The following is a 20,772-nucleotide window of genomic DNA, read 5'->3' on the forward strand; positions in this document are numbered from 1 at the left end:
TTTCTACACTAGCGCTATTTCAATGAGTCTTCGAACAATAGCTTGCTGTTTACAAATGGACACGTTTTCAACTGGCTCCCTGTACAAGATGATACTTCTTAGGTCTATCCTTCATTCCTTCATGTCTACAACGGACTGATAAAAATCTGGCGATTTAATCTTGACATAAAAAAGTTAGTCATTAAATTCTGATTAATCGAAAGTAAAGACACCATTGCTTATCTTCGCCCACCTGTGTTACATTTTACGTTATACATTTTATATTTGCGGTTTGAAAAGACGAATCTTTATAATTTGTAAAAATTGAGTGACCCAAGAAAAGTTCGGCTTATTGGCAGTCCTGTTTACCTTTTTTTAGTTTAAATAAAACACTACAATTAAGATTAGAATTAGAACAATGGCTCGTTGTGCAGAATACCATGAAACCAGATCAAAATCAAAATACATTTTACTCAATACAAAATCAGCAAATATTAAACACTAACAAATCACATTAATAAATGTCACAGACGACTTTTTGGCGCGAACGCGAGGAGTGAAGTTGTGTGATTTGTTTTATTTTGTCTATTTAGTGTTTCTTCAGGTTTAAATGTGTAATAACCGTGGTTCATTAACTGTGTATAATCTGTGAAAGTGCACGATATTGTGGGAAAATGAAACAAAGCGGCTGGGTGTAGCTTCTCTGGATTCTCCAAAAATTCCACTGAAAACGGCTCAGTATAAGACCACCATTTTACTGAGATTATATTTTATCACATATCATCTCATTTGTAAATTTAATTCTTTTTATTTATGTTATGTCGCGATTAGTTTCCTTCGTTTTTTTATTATTCATAAACTGTAAATAATTAAAACGGCGAATTATAAAAATCTTATTACTTGACGCTCGCTAATGCACAAACCGTGCCTGCCCCAAAAAATAAAGAAGAAATGTCAATTGTCATAGACTACCCGCAATTTTTTAGATTGTACTGAAGTAGGTAGGAAATAGGAAACCAGGTCTATGTTTTTTAGAAAGTCAGCGACCACTTTTAGTTTTATTTTTAAATATACAATTTTAACTGAATTTTACAAGAGTAGAAAAGTAGCCTTTTAAATTAAACTGTACTGTATACCTCGTGAAACAAACTTTTTCGTGTTACGACGCTTCTGCTTAGAACATGAGGTACGAATACAACTTAAAAAAGTTGGAATATTTATATTTGCAAGGTACAGTTTTATGTTTAATCTAAGAAAGTTATCATAATGGTACTACCTACATATTTATAGAACTAGGTGTAATTGTAATAACTACAATATCAATTATGGTTGGCTATGTATTGATTAAATATTTAAATTTATTGATTACAATAGTATATTTAAGGATTCTTATGAATTTTATTTTAGCCATGACTATTCTCATTTATTTTGAATTTCATTCTATTTTAGCTAGAGTTAGTGGTTTTTCTATGCACCATTATATTCTGAACTAGAAATAAACTACTACTAGACAGATTAAACGAAAAAAAAACCCATCCTACATTGCATTAAATGCTTTCGAAAAGTTTTAGATTTTATAGATCAATCAAATATATCAGAGATTGTATGGTATTATGCACCTGTAAATTGTACTATTGGACATCAGGAAAATTTGGACATTACGAACAAAACATTAAGTAGTGTAACATTATTCAGTGAATTCTACTTGCTCCTTCAACTTGCAAGTGACCCTCTCAGTAATTGCATTTGTCACTGTAAAGCATTGCACGAACACCAGTTTGCATAGACAAGTTAGGCCCTGATTGAAAAACAAGGATTTGTTGCTGTCCTTTCTGTATAGGGTAGAGTAAACTTGTGCTCTGTAGATCCTTGGGGCAACCTTAAAAGTGAGCACTCAATCGTTATAAATTTTTTGTTACTCTGCATCTCAGAATACAATCAACATATAAAGGCTGCGAACAAGACATGATCTCTTTATTATGTTCAGCAACATTATAATCACCAAATGCATAAGGTCCCATAGCCCACGAGTCCAGGGCAGAAGAACCTTAAGTTTATGTATCTAACATAGACATCAACTGATGGAGTTCACTTAACATCATAAACTAACTGGGATTAATTGAGCTTGGCTTAGTCTGATTTTGCTGATAAAAGTCTATATGGGGAATATGTGGGAAACAGTGAAAATAAAACTAAAGTTGATGAGAGATATTCTGCAATTGCAGACTCAGATATCCAATTGAAGTATGGACGATTAAAATCATTAAGTAAAATTCTAAATAATTAACCTTACAGTAGAAGTAATAACAAAAGCATAGAAAGAAAGATCTGACAGTTGAAATAGTTTAGTTCCTATGCTTAGGTTCCAAAGAATTACAAGACTTTAAAGCCTTCATGCAATTGAAAAAACAATTGACCTTTCTCATTCATTTGTAATTCACTCATTTGTAAATTGTAGTCATCGTCGTGGCCTAAAGGATAAGATGTCTGGTGCAGTCGTAGGTAGCGATGCGGGTACCAATTTTTCTAATGAAATACATACTTAACAAATGTTCACGATTGACTTCCACTGTCAAGGAATAACATCATGTAATAAAAATCAAATGCGCAAAATTATAATTTGCGTAATCACTGGTGGTAGGACCTCTTGTGAGTCCGCACGGGTAGATACCACCACCCCGCCTATTTTTGCCATGAAGCAGTAATGCGTTTCGGTTTGAAGGGTGGGGTAGCCGTTGTAACTATACTGAGACCTTAGAACTTACATCTCAAAGTGGGTGGCGCATTTACGTTGTAAATGTCTATGGGCTCCAGTAACCACTTACCGCCAGGTGGGCTGTGAGCTCGTCCCCCATCTAAGCAATAAATAAAAAAAAAGATTTCTCAAAATAATAAAAAATAAAGCCGCTCTCTGCTTCTATGCTAGCTTTTTTATGCCACGCGACCTCTTTTAACTCACTAATACATATGGCGTGTACGGCGTGGCGATTGGCGAGTACATATTTCATTAGAAAAAATTGGTACACGCCTGAGATTCTAACACCGGTGCATCGGTCAACACGAATGCACCGGACGTCTTATCCTTTAGGTCACGACGACTTTAGGGTCATCAGTTTTGCGGATGTCATAAAACACAATATAAATGATTTTAAATTGTGTATTATTATTGTTCATGAAGAGCACTTGTAATGCGTGGGTAATGTTAACAAGCTTTTATTAGCTGGGAATATTTGTGTGTATGTTTGTATACGTCATATAGAATATAATATTATATGTATATAGAGAATGATGGATTTCTTCGGATAGGTTTCGCGTCGAGATGGCCAGTCCATAGAACGCCTCGTTGTACAGGGAAAGGTTGATGGTACAAGACCGCGGGGGTGGTCACCAATGCGGGGGATCGACCAAATTAAAGCTAGATTGAGCAGGGTAGATGGCGGGACATCGTGAGACGCACCAAGTCTGCCCCCTCAATACTACATGACGATCACGATCTGACTCTGTCAAGAGTGACACGATTGAGAAGAAGAAGACGTTTAAATAACGTAATCTTTGAAGGTCATCTTGACCGACATCAAAACGTCTGATTAACTTTTTAATTTAACTGAAGGACACCCATCATAATGATTTTCTAACTTCGCTCTAATATCCGGATTAGTTTAAATAGTATTAAAAAATAAGTTTATTTAATTGCTACCCAAGCGGGTTCTATATTATAAGTTATATTATAAACTAGCGACCCGTCCTCGCTTCGCTTCGGAAACATTAAATTTTATTATTGATAGGCGCGTCCCGCCATGTTGCGCGCGGTACGACAATAACTGCGGGTGACGCCGCGGGGCGAAGTCTAAAAAAAGTAGCCTAAGTTACTCCTTATATCATCAGCTACCTATTAGTGAAAGTCTTATCAAAATCGGTCCAGCCGTTCCAGAGATTAGCCGGAACAAACAGACAGACAGAAAGACAGACAGACAGACAAAAATTGTAAAAAATGTTATTTTGGTGTGTGTACCGTATATACTTTCATATGCATGTAGTAAAAAGCGGTTATTTCAATATTACAAACAGACACTCTAATTTTATTTAAGTATATGTATAGATTGTATAATTCGTTATCAGACAGGCCACTTGATATTCGATGCAAGCGCTGAAGGCGTTCATTCCACATCAAACTCTCGACAGAAGCGCACGATGGCATCGACTTACCAAAATAATCCGTCTATCGCTAATTTCGTCGAGTACTTGAAAATACCCAGTGTCCAACCGAACATTGATTACAGTAAGTTTCATAACAGAATTCATTATTAAATTAAAAATATTTTTAGTAAATGTTTAAATAATTGGTATTCTAAAATGTTCTAACATACGATTCGAACTCAAATAAATATTTATGCTCCGCCATAAATTTTTATTAAAGCGTTTAATGTTTTTGTGTTTAAGAAGCATTTACCTCTTTTAAAGTTTTTACTAAATCGTTTTTTCTGTGTAATATAGTCTATTCTCGTATACAATTCGTTTTCGCGTAGATATCTAAATAAGATAATGTTTATATGAATTTAGATAGCGTAATTTGTTTAGGAACGCGTATTTGCTTAGTTAAAAAAATGCAGTTTTAAACTAGCGTAAAAATTTGTAGTTATAGGAAGCATTGTTTCAGCGCTGGTAGTCTCACACAATATTTATCGTTGTAATAGTACTTAGTCGAATAAATTGGGGAAAGTAAAATAGGAAAATTAGTTATGGTTCTACTACTATGTATTTACGAATTGGTTCCAATAAGCTGGGGTAACTCGTGGAGATATGAGATCGTGATTTCGGCTTTTTTTTTCCGGCCGGGGGCCGAACCTCCTACTAGGTCCCCGCGCCTAGGGGCTGCACGGGGTATGTTGACGATCTGCAGGTGTTGGAAGCAGACTGCGGAGCCATGGAATTTTAGGGCCCTACCGCATTAAACGACTCCCCTGCACTCTTACACCCGACCTCCGATTTTCGTCAGGGGTCAGAACCCGGTCAGAGTAGGGGGGTTCCCGCGGTCAACACTACAACCAGACACGCGGCGCCACCCCGAGGACGCCCGCCCGACGGGTCGTCGGGCGATAGTCGACGACCAACGACGCCGGTCTCCGCGGTACGGCGGCCCTACCAGGCCGGCCAGGTGATGCCTCTGGTGTTCCGGGATACTCCGCTGGGCTAGAACCAGCCTGTCGGGTCGGAACGTGATACACCGCCGACCGGGTTGCTCTTCCACAGTATGTTCGGCGACGACAGCGACGACGACACGCGGCCCACATCGCAGGCCGCAGCCGCCGATGCGTCGTCCCATCCTCCTGGTGCCAGCGCGCTAGAGTGACGATAGCGTGCGGCGCAGCCTCAACCCCCTTAGGTCGCCCCGTGTCCATCACCCGGACATCACTGCCCCTTCATAGAAGCTGGAGCTGGACAAACGCCCTCCTCTGATCTCCGGCTCGGCGGCGGCGGCACGGCGGCCAGAGGGAAGAAGAGCTCTCCCTCTCCCGTTCCGCCGCCTCCTTCTGCGAAATGTTGGACACGCAGAAGTAGAGCATCGCCTGCTAGGACTCGTCGCTGCCGAGTATCGTAGCCACGACGTTCGGAAGCGACAAGTCCGGTCCTATTTTTGCAACGAGGACGCGGCGCTGCTCCGCGAAAGTGTGGCAGTACGCGAGCGTGTGCTCCGCCGCGTCCTCGTTGCAGCCACTGCAGTGGTGGCACTTCGGCGTCGGCTCCCTCCGGGCGACGAGATGCAGGGAGCGACCGACACAGCGTTTCCCGTGAGCACCTGCGTCGCTCAGAAGATGAGACGTCCTCGGTCGCGATTCACCCAGTCCGAGAGGACCGGGCGGAGATCGCATCGCCACGCGTAATTCGCAACGAGCGCCTCCGCTTAGGTCCAAAGGAGGCGTCCCGGCGAGCACGCACACCGCCTCGAACGACGGTGCGGTATTCGCGAACCGCCCTGACCGCAATTGCGCGCTGTGGACGTCGCAACGTTGCGACGTTGTCGCGGGTCAGGGTGTTTCACCACACGGGAGCCCCTTACAGTGCCATCGACCCCCGTGTAGTGAACCTCGATTAACTCAACCTGACTATAAAAGTTGGATGGAATCCAAGATTCCAATGTAATTGAGACTTCGACTCCAGTCTCAAGGCGGGTGGCGGCATTCACGTTGTAACCCGTAAAGGGTCCGGTAACCACCTAACATTAGGTAGGCCGTGAGCTTATTCATCGACACGCATAGTTCATCTCTCAAACGAAACGAACTAAATTGTGTTAATAGATAATGTGCAGTTAAGTTGCGAAGCGTTATCCCTCGTCTGCGGATCCAAGCGTTTGTCACGTGTGATCAGGATACATTCATTAATACGGAGGGTTCTCAATTGGAGACCGTGGTACTATTATGTGAAATAGGTCCATTGCTGATACAAACAATTTGGCGTAATGGGCTAACATTATAATGTTCTAAAACTAGTGTATTATTTTTGTTGTTTTTGTTTTAAATGCCTTAATAGGCAGACGATACGGCTCACCTAACAGTGAGCGATTATCGATCGTCAAGGAACAGGCATATCCGGAGCACAGCGTAGCCCATTGTCTACCCCCAATTTTTTCGTATTTCTGGATCAGGCGTACTTATTCTTTCTTTACACATACATGTTTTCGGTACCGTATTTGCTGATTGCGATTCATTGCTTTGGGCCGTCGAATGCGGAACGTTTAACATTTTGTCAACAGCGATGTGTACCACGCATGTTTCATTTTGATCCTGAATGTCCAGTTTTCATGACAAGTATCTGGAGTTATATGACGACCGTACGTAACCTATAGACATGGCGTCGTCAATGCCGTCTTGATACGTCAGATCGAAATCTCAATTTTATTTCGAAACGTCTCCTCCTCACCCTTTGAAACTGAATGCGTTGAGTTATGAATGGTGGTACTAACCCATATAGGTCAACTTTATCCAACCTTTTAAGAGCAGATGATAGTGATTTCGTATCTCAAGACGGATTATTTTTTGAGTAATTTTCGGCATCGATATAGGCTATGTTTCTGGTATTGCTGACGCCCATGAGCCAGGGTAACCCCTCACCATCAGATAGGCCGTGTGTTTATTTGTTCATAAGGGCAATATTAGAAAAGTTATCACACTAATTTATGTCAATAAATCTCGTGGTTGAATTGAATATAAAGCATTAAAAAAAATACCAATAAGAATTATTTTGAAAACTCATCATTATTACAGGTGATTGCGTTAAATTCTTAACGAGACAAGCGAACGAAATTGGTTTAGCCGTAAAAGTATACGAGGTCGTACCGACGAAACCGATCGTCGTTTTGACATGGACCGGAAAAGAACCAAATCTGCCGGCAATATTATTGAATTCGCATATGGATGTTGTGCCGGTTTTCGAAGTGAGTATTGGTAGTTTTTTTTGTGTTTTTTAGCGCACATTGGCTAAAGATTATTGCGATTATTACGCTAATATTTTAAATGCATGGAAACAATAAGACGAAATACCTATCAAATCCGAAGTTGAGCTTCATTTGTGGCAGTATACATGTCCGCACGGGTAGTCACCACCACCCCGCATATATGTCCGCACGGGTAGTCACCACCACCCCGCATATTTCTGAAATGAATCAGTAATGCGTTTCGGTTCGAAGAGTGGGGTAGCCGTTGTAATTATACTGAGACCTTAGAACTTATATCTCAAGGTGGGTGGCGCATTTACGTTATAGATGTCTATGGGCTCCAGTAACCACTTAACATCAGGTGGGCTGTGAGCTCGTCCACCCATCTAAGCAATAAAAAAAAACATGATGCAAATTGCGATCGTTTCGCGCCATCAAGCTTATTTATGCAGTGAAGCAATCAAGCATTCGGGTTTGAAGGAACAAACTTTTAGAAGATTTCGACCTCAAGCTTCAAGTTGGGATTCGTGTCTATGAGCTCCAGTAGCGATTTAAGATCAGACGGGTTGTGAAACTCGTTGCCCTCTTCTTCAACCCATATCCACCCAATGCTGAGTGTAGGTCTCTTCGAATGTATCCCATTCTCTTCGGTCTCTTGCCTTTCGTATCCAGTCCTCACCAACTTCTATCCAACCCCATTGACCAGGTCATCGGTCCACCTCGTTGGCTGTCTTCAGACATTACGACCTTGGCCTATCTACACTATAAAATGCCATACAAAATATAACATAGGTACACATATATGACATTCCGAGCAGAAATTATTTTTATTGCTTGAGATAGCCTGTTATCGTCTAAAAGATATGGTAAAGAGCCAAAGTCGAGAATACAATGCGATATTGCAGTTTGTTTTATTTGTACCGATAAACTTGTCTTATTTACTATTCACTATACTATTTAAACAGTTGCGATGGTAGGTATATTGTACAAGGAACATTTTAAAATATTTAAATTTCCAAAAGTCTTGTCCTTTAACGACATAATTTAATTAGTTATAAATGTAATAATAGGCGAAAAAATACTTTAATATTTTATTTCAAGACAAGACATTATAGACAAGTCAAAGAAAAACAAGGTATGCTCGTAGTTAGTAAAAATATAGTTTTAAAGAGCTTCGGTGGCTCCACCCGCTTTGTGCGGGGAGGAACCTAGGCGTGGGGCGGCGTGGTAGGTCGCGTTCCCCCGACCGCTCCGGGGGAAGGTGTAGCGTGGCGCTATCAATCGGGCTCTTGGCCCGTCGACCGAGGGAACCGGCGGTCATGTTGCTGGCGGCCGCCGGTCCGGCGTCTGGGGGACGGCGGGATGGATGTAATATGCTCTGCGTAAACCCTGTCCCGCCGTCTCAATAGCTCCGACTGGGTTCCCGCTCGGTCCATGGTAGGGCGCCGGCTGTGAGCGGCAGGAGTTTTTAGTGAAGTTCGACTCCCACATACCCCACCTGCCGTGCGGGTGGGAATCCGGGCATTTTCTCCTGTGGAAAAAAAACGATTAAAGGGAAAATCGTGGACTAAGCGCGCTATATATAAGACCAACGTTATGTTGTTGTTTGAAATTATCATAGTCTAAATACGAGATTCTCTTCATAATGTCGTTAGCGTGGTTCAGCTTATTGCAGAATTTCTTCTATTTAATGGTCGTTTTTCGACATGTGAACAAACATTTTATACGATAATAATCGCAGTCTGATTCAAGTTCTTTTGTATAGAGCATAAGAATGTACTACATTGGTCTAAACAGACTTATATATGCCTATAAGTATATTATGTTATATCGAGGTGTGAAAGGCTATTTGGTTTAAGGCAATTGGTGCTAGGACCTCGTGTGAGTCCGCACGGGTAGGTACCACCGCCCTGCCTATTTCTCCCGTGAAGCAGTAATGCGTTTCGGTTTGAAGGGTGGGGCAGCCGTTCTAACTATACTAAGACCTTAGAACTTATATCTCAAGCTGTGTGGCGCATTTACGTTGTAGATGTCTATGGGCTCCAGTAACCACATAACACCAGGTGGGCTGTGAGCTCGTCCACACATCTAAGCAATAAAAAAGAAAAGAAAAAAGCGCCATTTCGCTTAATACACGACATTTATCTTTCTAATTAAAGGTCCGTTTCATTTGGTATTAGCATAAACAGTTCGATGATTTTAATTAAACTTCAATTATGTTTACCCCATTCGCGTAGCTGAAGAATTTTGCCAAATTTTAAACTCTATATGACTCTCCTGTCAAGTTGCAAAAATATCGCTTAAACCAAATAGCCTTAAAAGAAAACAATGTCATTGAATTCCAGAACAGTTGGACATATCCACCGTTTAGCGGACACATAGACAACGACGGAAAGATTTTCGCAAGAGGCTCCCAAGACATGAAATGTGTTGGTATCCAATATTTAGAAGCGATAAGGAAATTGAAAGCCGCCCAAGTTACATTGAAAAGAACTCTTCATATTTCCTTCGTTCCTGGTAATTAAGTACACTTTATACATAATACATTTTAGTTCTCTAGATTTTTTGGCGCATTAGAAATCGCTATTAGATACATAATAAGTATGTGCGAACTAATCTAGTATTGAAGATATAAATAAACTAGCGGTACTCGCCCGCTTTGCTGGGCATTTAAAATTAACATTATTATTTATTGTCATTATTATCAGGGAGTCCAACACTCATATAAATATTAGCCTATCCGTTAAGTACATGTAGTTTCTACATGGATACCAAGTTTCAAGTCAATCAGATCCATGGTTCAGTAGTTATAAAGGAATATCCGTAAAAACCATTGTAGGTTTATATATTATTAGTATAGATAAAAAATGTACTATGAAATATTGAAAAAATACCAGAAATGCGATCAATACCTTATTTTAATGCTAAATTTTTAACCTTGATTGTTTTGGCTACGAAGGCACACGAATATACGCCCTTTACCTAATCGTAAGTGTCGATCACTCATGGGCATTAGCAATACCAGGGGGAAACTCCAAGCTTTCGCCTGCTATCGATGACTCTTTTCTAGATTTGTTTGGAAGATTATGTAATAGGGATGAAGTCTGCTTCCGTGGTAGTTTGGTACTATGCTTTTCCACCAGAAATAGCTTGAAGTTAGTTTTAATGGTATTGTAGGATCGGTAAGAACGGAACGTATGAAAAGAGTGCGGAATGGAGCTTTAAGATGTAAGTGAGAGAAAACGGAAAGAAAGGGAAAAGAGAATGACAGAGAAAAGGAAGATGGCGAAGACGGTAAAAAAAATGAGAAAGGCGTAATAAAAGTGTTAATTATTTTATTATTATTATTATAACAGAAGATTTTGGAACAGAGGAAGTTTTATTTTATGCGCTGCGATCCCTATTTTACAGTATTTTTAATTACACCCATAAAATATATATTCGTATATTACATGTTTTTGTTTAAATTTTTTAATTATTCATTATTCAATAGGATATGCTTAAGTGTAACATGCATTTATACTAGTAACTTATTTAATGTTATAGACGAAGAAATCGGCGGCCATGATGGCATGGAGAAATTTGTTAAAATGAATGAATTTAAAGCTCTCAATATTGGTTTCGCTTTGGATGAAGGAATGGCATCTCCTAACGAGGATTTCATTGTTTTTAACGGGGAAAGGAGTATATGGCGTAAGTAAAAAAATATTGTAGACTTAGAATTTTAGTCATATTCCAAGGATACATTCAAGCATGTAAATCATTTAAAAAAACTTGAAGAGGAGAATCAATATGAAGGTTTTTAACTTCAATATCAATTGATAAACTTCAAATTCAATGACTTGAACACATTTAATTGACATGTGTTTTTTTTAATTTCCTCTTTTTTTTTTTATTTGTTAATTTTAAAAGAACAATAATAAAAAAATCTAATCTTGGCGAAGAAATTGAATATGATGTTTACATAATTGAATTTGATATTTAACAAATTTAAGTTGAAGTCATGAAGTCAAATGTGTAAAAGCAATAAGATGATACGAGCATTTTTAATGCAAAAGTTCAATATGGGTCTCCTTTTTTATAACTTAGATGGGTGGACGAGCTCACAACTCACTTGGTATTAAGTGGTTACTGGAGCCCATAGACAACGTAAATGCGCCACCCACTTTGAAATATAAGTTCTAAGGTCTAAAGTATAGATACAACGGCAGCCCCACCCTTCAAACCGAAAGGCATTACTGCTTCACGGCAGAAATAGGCAGGGTGGTGGTATCTACCCGCGCGGACTTACAAGAGATGTTCTCTTCTCTTCTTTCTCGTTTCCTCATTACTGAGGGTCGTGACCACCTTGGTCCAGTTTTTGCACCAGCTTCCTCCAATGTTGCCTGCATTCGGCCTGCTTAATGGCGCCCGGGACGCTAGTGTTTGTGACCTCCTTGACAATGTCCGTCCTCCTGGTTGGCAATCTTCCTCGACTTCTCTTTCCTTCCACGTGACCTACAACTGTTAGCTTTTCCAAGTTGTCAGGATTTTGTCGAGCCACGTGTCCGAAGTACTTGAGGAGACGCTGCATACAGATCTTACCACCAGTAATAACGCAAATTATAAAATATTATAATCAAAACTGAAGGGTTACAATTATTCAATAAAATTTTTGGCGTTTACCAAAAAAACGAAGAATTTTCGATTAAGCCACTTAAATTTTAAAGTTGCGAATTGTATTTGAACAGAAACTCACGTACATTGCACTGGCCAGCCCGGACATGGTTCCCTGTTGATTCCCAACACTGCCGGAGAAAAGGTAAGCTAAAGAGTTACTTAATTATATACTGACAAGTGGCCCGATCCGGGTTCGCTCGGGTCTAACAAAAATTTCAACGATATTTGACGTTGTTTTTATTTTTTAAATAAAAGAACACTTATTGCAGCATAACTATAATAGTTAGACATATGCTCTCGCAACACTTTTCGTAAATAATAATGTATTCTACAAAGTCGTAGTACATAATTTTATTCTATCATCAATAGTTTTCGCAGGGCACGCGATGTAAATAATATTTTATGTAATTTTTTTTCACCTTGGGTTACATTATTGGAGTTTTAGTAAGGATCCCTATTTTTTTTAAAAAAAAGAGTCCTATGTCACTCGGGAATAGTGTAGCTTCCAAACAGTGAAATAATTTTTCAAATCGGTTCAGTAGTTTCGAAGCCTATTCAATACAAACAAACAAACAAATCTTTCCTCTTTATAATAATAGTATAGATTGTGCACTTTGACGTCATCGTACAATAAAGGCCGTTCTCGGACCAAAATAAAAGTAATGTATCGAGTTTAAAAACTATAAAGAACGAACTAACAATTAGTTTCATCTCTTTTGAACTTGAAAATTTGCACACGCATGTAGAAACTATGATAATACAATGAATTCGTTCTAATATTCTGACTACTATTAACTGAATAATAGTTAATAATTATTGTCTGAATAATAGTTAATAATTATTGTCTGAATAATAGCTAATAATTATTTTCTGAATAATAGCTAATAATAATTAACTGAATAATAGTTAATAATAATTAACTGAAAATTTTCAAGTTGATCGGACGTCTTTCCGTTACATGTATACAAACGAACATAATGCAGATATAAACTTGATTCAGTACAAACAAACAAACAAACAAGCAAATTATCATTACAATGTTCAAGATGATTTCATTCAATTATATTGATTAAGTTTACTGTTACATTTTAATCTTTAATAAAAAAAAAATAGTATCAGCCCTAGTTATACTGAATGAGTTAACTATAGGTATTCTGAAAATACATAGTATATGTCGGCGTTAAGCCAGAGTTTACACACATAAGGCCTTTTACAATGAAAATACAATACAATTCTATAAAACTTTAACATTACTCGTTTTCAACAAAAAGCCACGCCTGAATTATTCAGTGGTTCTTACACAATTAGCCATTTTGTGGTGGTTATAGCAACTACAACTTCTTTTATACAAACAAATGTAATTACTGCGAAACAATTCACAAAACATAGCTTAATATTCAAAATACATATTTTAGTGATTTTACATGACTCACATTTAATTTATTTTACATGAATTACTTTTAAGTAATATTAACTAACATTGTTATTATCCAGCCTAATAATAGATGGCGCCAACAACATCATTGCATAACAATTACAATACTTAATTAAATTATTAGTACTGTTAATTTTAATATAAATTATTATTAATATTTATGCTTTATTCATATTTAATCATTTATACAGTCATTTGTGTTTTTAAACAATAATATAAACATAAAACATATTCTGAACATTTTCACATCAAAACAGTGTCAGCTAATTATTAAATATGGTAGAATAACAGTTTTGTTGCTAATAATAAATAAATATTAACATAGAATAAACTAAATTATATATTATTATGTTAATTATTGCCAACAGTGGCGTTTGCGCCCATATATACTTACAAAAATAAGAAAAGCGTGTTAAAATGTATTTTTTTTAATACTTACCGAATTCCGAGACGAGATATAAATGTATATATATTAATTTCAGATTAGATACATCATCAACAAGTTCATGGACCTTAGGGAGGAACAGAAGAGAATTTTGGACGGAGATCCGAAACTGACCATCGGTGACGTCACTACCGTTAATTTAAACCAGCTTTACGTACGTTTTTTTTTAGTTATATATACAAAAACTCGTTTTTGCGTTTATTTTTTTAAATAATACCTAATTCAGTATTGTTAAATTCTATAATAATTTAAAAAATCTACCAAAAATACTTTTGTAACAAATTTCAATGTCGAAATTTTATACGGTCTATTTTTTATCATGTGTAATCGGAATGAATGTTAGAGGAAGTCTGAAAGTGGCACCTGAGACAGAGAAGTTGAGATGTGCGCGTTTGGAATGGTATGGACATGTGATGAGACGAAATGAAAATGAGTTTGGTAAGAGGGTGTTAACTATGACTATGGAAGGATATAGAGGAAGAGGTAGACCTAAGAAGAAATGGATGGATTGCGTGAAAGACGACATGGGTAAGATGGAAGTGAGCGAAGAAATGGTATATGATAGAGGAGTATGGAAGGAGACAACATATTGCGTCGTCCCCAGATGACAGGGAGAAGGGCAGGCGAATGATGATGATATATGTAATCGTATTAATTTCTATTTATTTTACAAGCTGTCCCGTTTTTGTATTAAATATTGGGGTAAGTGTGGGCTTACACCGTTCACAAGATATAATAATTGGCTTTGAGCGTGTATTTTCTTATTTTTTTTGAGTGAAACTTGCACAATAATACAGTCGCAGGAGATTTGGTGTTTTCGTTTTTAACAATACCAAACCTTTCAGGGTGGCGTGCAGTCGAATGTGGTCCCGGAAAAGCTGACGGCCGTTTTCGATATACGATTGGCCGTCACCGTCGATCACGTGGAGTTTGAAGCCATGGTATGCGTGCTCGGTTCTGGGAATTCGCTTTAGATACTTTATAGTAGGAATGCGAGGAGCGAAGTTGTGGGAATTGTTTTTATTAAATTAGCGTCTCTTCAGTTTCGAATGTCTACTAAGGGTGGCTTATTAAACGTTTATAATATGTGTGAGGGCTCAAATGTTAGGAACTTGTCATCAAAAATTCCTCCGGAGGCTCAGAAGTTATCCACAATTTCACTCAGCTTTTATTCTATCTGATCTCACCTTGTTTCTCATATCATTGTTCATATAACAGTACATATTATGTATGTATAGAATTTTTACAAATTGAACTCTGGCAACATTGGAATCGCAAGAAGTCAATTGCCATACTTGAAAAATATATTATGAAAGTAGGTAGATAAAAATTCAGTTTAATTTTGACTTTTTTTTAATAATATAATTAAACTGTTGCATATGCTTAGACATATATAATATAATATTAAATATTTATATTAATTATGCTGTCTAAGTACAGAATACGACCTGATGTTAGTTACATGAAAATATTCAAACTGGCTATTGTCATAGGCAGTGCGTTTGTCATTTATTTATTAGTTCTTCTTACTATGCGGTTTCGACCTCATGTTTGGAGTCGGACAGCGGAGTTAACGTTCCAGTGTTTATGAGGCTCGCATACAAATATATTATATATTTCTTAAGAAATTTAAATGAATTTAAGATAATGCAAATAAAATTCACAGATCAATCAATGGTGCAAAGAGGCCGGTGAAGGCGTCACCATCGAATTTGAACAGAAAAATCCTTACGTTGAGTGTACTAAGGTAGACGCTTCTAATCCTTTTTGGACCGCCTTCAAAGCAGCTACTGACGAATTGTAAGTAATACCATAATAAATGACTAGCTGTACCAGTTCGCTTCGCTGGGCATTTAAAATTAACATTATTATTTCTCACCCCCACAAAGATTCTCATCATTAACGCCCCCGCAACTGGTGTAGGGAGTCCAACACTCATATAAATATTAGCCTATCCATTAAGTACGTGTATTTTCTACATGAATACCAAGTTTCAAGTCAATCGGATGCACGGTTCAGTAGTTATAACGGAACATCAGTAAAAACCACTGTACATTTATATATTAGTATAGATATAGTGCGAAATACATCTTATTGAGAGGACAAAGGCTATTTACTTTAAGCGACATTTTTGCAACTTCACAGGAGAGCCATTTAAAGTTTTAAATTTGGAAAAAATATCCATAACAAAAAAAAACTTCTTCAGCTATTTGAATGGTAAACTTAATTGAAGTTCAATTAAAATCATCGAACTGTTTATGCTAATACTAAATAAAACGCACATTTAATTACAAATATCAATGTCGCTTATTAAGCGAAATGTCGCTTAAACCAAATAGCCTTTCACACCTAGATATTATTATCCGGTAACGTAACTATAAGCCACTGTATAAGCGCTGAATAGTAAATGCTTACTAAAATTATTTGATGACGTAGTTATATCCGAAGATGTCGCCGTGGCATACACATGTTAACGAATGACTTTCACGATCGTTTGGAACCTCTGGGTCTGCGGAGGGACTTCGGTTCCCTCTGTATTTTGTACCGTATGTTCCATGGGGAGTGCTCTGAGGCCTGAGGAATTGTTCGAGATGATACCGTCATCTCGTTTTTACCATCGCACCGCCCGCCACCTGAGTAGAGTTCATCCATACTCCCTGGAGCCACAATGTTCATCCACAGTGCGTTTCCAGAGGTCTTTTTTGCCACGTACCATCCGGCTATGGAATGAGCTCCCCTCCATGGTGTTTCCCGAGCGCTATGACATGTCCTTCTTCAAACGAGGCTTGTGGAGAGTATTAAGAGGTAGGCAGCGGTTTGGATCTGCCCCTGGCATTGCTGAAGTCCATGGGCGACGGTGACCACTCACCATCAGGTGGGGCCTTTAAACCTAGAGTTTTAAGGTCTAGTATGGTTTATAGGCACATAACACCTTCATGCAAGGTAAAAACTCAAAAATCTTAAAAATAGTACTTAACCCCTTCATCCACTCATGTCTTCAATTATAATTGCGTAATTATTGGCGATAGGGCGTGTCGTGAGCCCTTCAACGAACTCTCATTTCATTGAATAACAGACAGATGAGTGGTTCCGTTTAAGTATAATAATTTAAAACGTAAGAGTCTTAAACGTTTTTCTTTACATTTATGTATATTCCAATCAGGCAACTTAAGTTGGACATCAGGATCTTTCCCGGCGGCACTGACAGCAGGTACATAAGGCGCGTCGGGATACCCGCTATCGGTTTCTCTCCAATGAACCGCACCCCGGTTCTCCTGCACGACCACGACGAGTACATCCACTCTGACATATACCTCAGAGGCATAGACATATACGTGAACATAATCAAAGCCGTGGCCAATGTTTAATACATACATGGTCGTTTGATTAACATTTTCACAAACAAATCAAACAGTGGGCTTAGTGCGAGTTTTTTAAGGCTTCGTCAAACAGAACGCGTACTTAGCGCGCGTCAGAGCGTTAAACTGACGGTGCGCTATGACGCCAAGATGTGTTGTACTGCTATGGTAACATACTGTCAAACAGAGCGCCAGCGCTATAAGTACGCAACGCTCTGTCGCTGCGTTAGGACGCTTTGACGTCAGGCGTTGTAATTTCTTACAAATTTCATTTAGCGTCCGAGTGAATATGTATTAAAATACTGGATAATGCCCGAAAAATTTATAGAATTAGTTAGGAAATACCCATGTTTAAACAATGTCACATCTGAATCACTCGACATCTTAATACTTTTAAATTTTCACATTGCTATCGAAAGGCACTATGATTTGACGTTACGTTGCGTCAAGGAGCGTTGAATTCATCAAGTCGATTTGTGTGACATATAAAGGCTTCGTCAAACAGAACGCGTAATTAGCGCGCGTCAGAGCGCTAAACTGACGCTGACTGAGCGCTATGACGCGCGCTAAGTACGCGTTCTGTTTGACGAAGGCTTAAAGAGCGCGACGTTAAAACGCAGTGCTAAGTACGCGTTCTGTTTGACGAAGCCTATACTGAGATGTAACTATACTGAGATGTAACTATACTGAGTTGTAATTATACTGAGATTTTAGAACTTATATCTCACGGTGGGTGGCGCATTTACGTTGTAGATGTCTATGGGCTCCAGTAACCACTTAACACCAGATGGGCTGTGAGCTCGTCCACCCACCTAAGCAATAAAAAAAAGCCTTTAACGTTCTCGATATCGTAAAAGTTAACTCGAATTTGTATGCAGTTGGAATAGCGCCCCTAGCGGCGAACGCAGGGAAACGTTGCAAATCCATACAAATTTGAGTTAACTTGTACACTATCGAGAACGTTAAAAAATTCACACTAAGCACTCTCGATATTCGTGAAAATTTTACTATTAAAGATATATATAAATATCATTGAGCTGCTGAATACAGATTACCCAATTCAGTCATATCAGGGTTTTATGGATATACAAAATGTTCAACAAAGTGACAATTCATTCTATACTAATAATTGAAAATTACGAAATGACCACGGTCTGTAATTTTTTCACGCCCAACTCGATGTATCGATTTTGTTGGAAATCGGCATAAAGAGAAACAATATAATATTGTACTACTACGTTTCGTCCCGCTGTTTTAGGCCGATTAGGTCTATTCGAGAACTACTGTATTAAAAAATACTAATATTTTATTAAAATGTATTATCGTGGTGTGACCATCGTTAACTAAAGTTACTATATTATTAATATCCTTCCAATTGTGACGTATGAAAGTTTTATAACATAAAGTTTTACTTGATTTTTTGTTTCCTCTTGATTTCGTTATCGTAATAAATTATTAGAAAAAAAAGACGTGTATGTATGATATTAAAAAATCTTTATTTAAACGCACATTATCTGATAACGTTTTTGCAATATGCTTATTATTACTATATAATAATATTATATTAATAAAACATAAAGATCATGTTAATGTAAATATAATTGTATGCAGCGGCTTGGCTCTGCCCCTGGAATTGCTGAGGCCCATAGGCGACGGTAACCATTACCTTCAGTAGGCCGTATGCTCGTCTACCTACAAGGGTAATAAAAAAAGACGGGATGACAGCTCACATTTGATATGACCGTCTCATGTATGGCCTCTTTAGAGCTTTGTTGTTTGAAATGCAGCCTTATTACAATACTAGTGAGACTCATGTTGTCTCAAGATCTGGGGCGAAATTCACTGTACGTCTGTGGGCCTTTGTGTCCATTGAACATCAGGTGAACCGCAATAGGACCCTAAAATAAAATAAAATATGATTTGTGATTATCCTAAAGGTGCAAGGATATTTTAAGTGTAAAGTATTTAATACTGCCCTAGTATATGTATGTATATCATGTTGTCTTTTAGTTTATAGTATATAGGGTGTGTTGGAAACGAATTACGCTATGTATACTCTGTGTACAAGTAAAGTAAATTGGTACATTTTATAGGGAAGAGTGGCGTGCGGAGACAATTTATTGTTTGATATTTCGGGCTCACGAAATATGAATTTGCTAAGATGACAAATATTTATGCTTTGTTTACTAATTTAATAATGTTTTCCGTAAACTACACGCCAGTAGCGAATCCTCTGTTTGATTTAGAAAACGATTTCAGGACACCCTGTATATCTGCTATGATATTACTTGAGTCGCATTGTGTTGTAACAAAATTTTATTTTATTATTTTATTTAATGTGCGAAGACTTGAAGAAATTGTGTATTTGTTGTCAATTATTTTAAAAGATAAAACTATAGTTTAATGTTTTTGTTCTATATTAAAGTGCTATATTAAAATTTGTTTATTAAAATGTTGAATTAATTTGTTGAACCAATAAAATCTTTGGAGTATAAAGTTGTTTTATTAATTTAAAAAATCATGTTTGTTAACCAAAATACCATGTTCTTATGTGCATCCGAATATCCGAATGCTTTTTAGCTGTCTTAGAAATTTGCACTTTAAAAAAATGACTTTAGAGATTACCTACTTTTTGTGATGATCAATATCGTAAAACAAACGATGATATGTCTTGTTTTTTTTTAGTTATTCTACAAGAGGGACAGATGATCTTTTGGGGAATGCTGAACGACGAAAGGAAGATCTTCCACCGAGCGGGTGATATTGCTCGGTAGACCGACGGTCCCAATGTTGTTGTTCGGAACTTGTATATATGCGCTTTATCTTGAAAATGTCGTAAGCGAGATTCAGGCATCGGTCAATTATCTTGCGTTGTATGATGGCTACCCGCCACATCACTCCCCTCCGTGGCTACCCGCCACATACCTCCCCTCCGAGACTGGAGGGGAGGTATGTGGCGGTAATCTTAAGATCCAGTATATAATAAATGGTGATCCTACCTTTACGTGTGTGATGTGACAGAATAGAAACATCACAGGTGTAAAAGACGATTAAACTAATCGTCCCGAGAATGGACGCCAAGACTCAGAATATTTTACCAGCATACGACGATCGCCAAATAACATTAGCATTCCAGAATTATTTAACTAGCCTTAACGTTAATTTTTCACCACCCTTCGTATTTTTACGGCGAAGACGTAAACATAGCTAATACACTTACTATTTAAGAGACGTAAAGTAGCGTTCCAGTTTGAATAACGGTACAAACTTATTAAACATTATTGAGACTTCGATCTCAAATTTCAAAGCGGGTGGCGGCAAAGACATTTGTATGTCTATGGGCTCTGAAACTTCTGGAAGCCATTTAATAATACCAGGTGTGCTATGACCTCGTTCATTCACATACAAACTCCACTAATTTTCGGATATTATTGTAATAATTTAGATTTACACTAGCTGTTGC

At 37.9% G+C, this 20,772-nt stretch overlaps 1 protein-coding gene across 3 annotated transcripts; it reads left to right on the plus strand.

Moving 5' to 3' along the window:
- Positions 1-516: 516 nt before the first annotated feature.
- LOC101746001 (aminoacylase-1) lies at positions 517-19,805 on the plus strand. Of its 3 annotated transcripts, none has more exons than XM_021348254.3 (10): positions 517-717; positions 4,099-4,258; positions 7,242-7,411; positions 9,757-9,928; positions 10,958-11,104; positions 12,142-12,212; positions 13,988-14,104; positions 14,796-14,891; positions 15,617-15,750; positions 17,114-19,805. In XM_021348254.3, the coding sequence occupies exons 2-10, from the start codon at positions 4,171-4,173 to the stop codon at positions 17,316-17,318; spliced, it is 1,200 nt and encodes a 399-aa protein (XP_021203929.2). In that variant the 5' UTR covers positions 517-717; positions 4,099-4,170; the 3' UTR covers positions 17,319-19,805. The 3 variants fall into 3 exon arrangements, with proteins under 3 accessions (XP_021203929.2, XP_004926560.2, XP_062527553.1); XM_004926503.5 differs by lacking the exon at positions 517-717 and adding an exon at positions 927-1,165; XM_062671569.1 differs by lacking the exon at positions 517-717 and adding an exon at positions 971-1,209.
- The last annotated feature ends 967 nt before the right edge of the window (positions 19,806-20,772 follow it).

This window comes from Bombyx mori, chromosome 12 (assembly GCF_030269925.1).
Source record: "Bombyx mori chromosome 12, ASM3026992v2".
Lineage (NCBI taxonomy): Eukaryota > Metazoa > Arthropoda > Insecta > Lepidoptera > Bombycidae > Bombyx > Bombyx mori.

What these genes read in the sequence shown, in the direction of transcription:
- LOC101746001 (XM_021348254.3), top strand. Translation starts at nt 4,171, where the DNA reads ATGGCATCGACTTACCAAAATAATCCGTCTATCGCTAATTTCGTCGAG. An exon ending in ATGTTGTGCCGGTTTTCGAA is followed by an intron (nt 7,412 to 9,756) that starts GTGAGTATTGGT and finishes ATTGAATTCCAG; the next exon opens with AACAGTTGGACATATCCACC. An exon ending in TTAATTTAAACCAGCTTTAC is followed by an intron (nt 14,105 to 14,795) that starts GTACGTTTTTTT and finishes CAAACCTTTCAG; the next exon opens with GGTGGCGTGCAGTCGAATGT.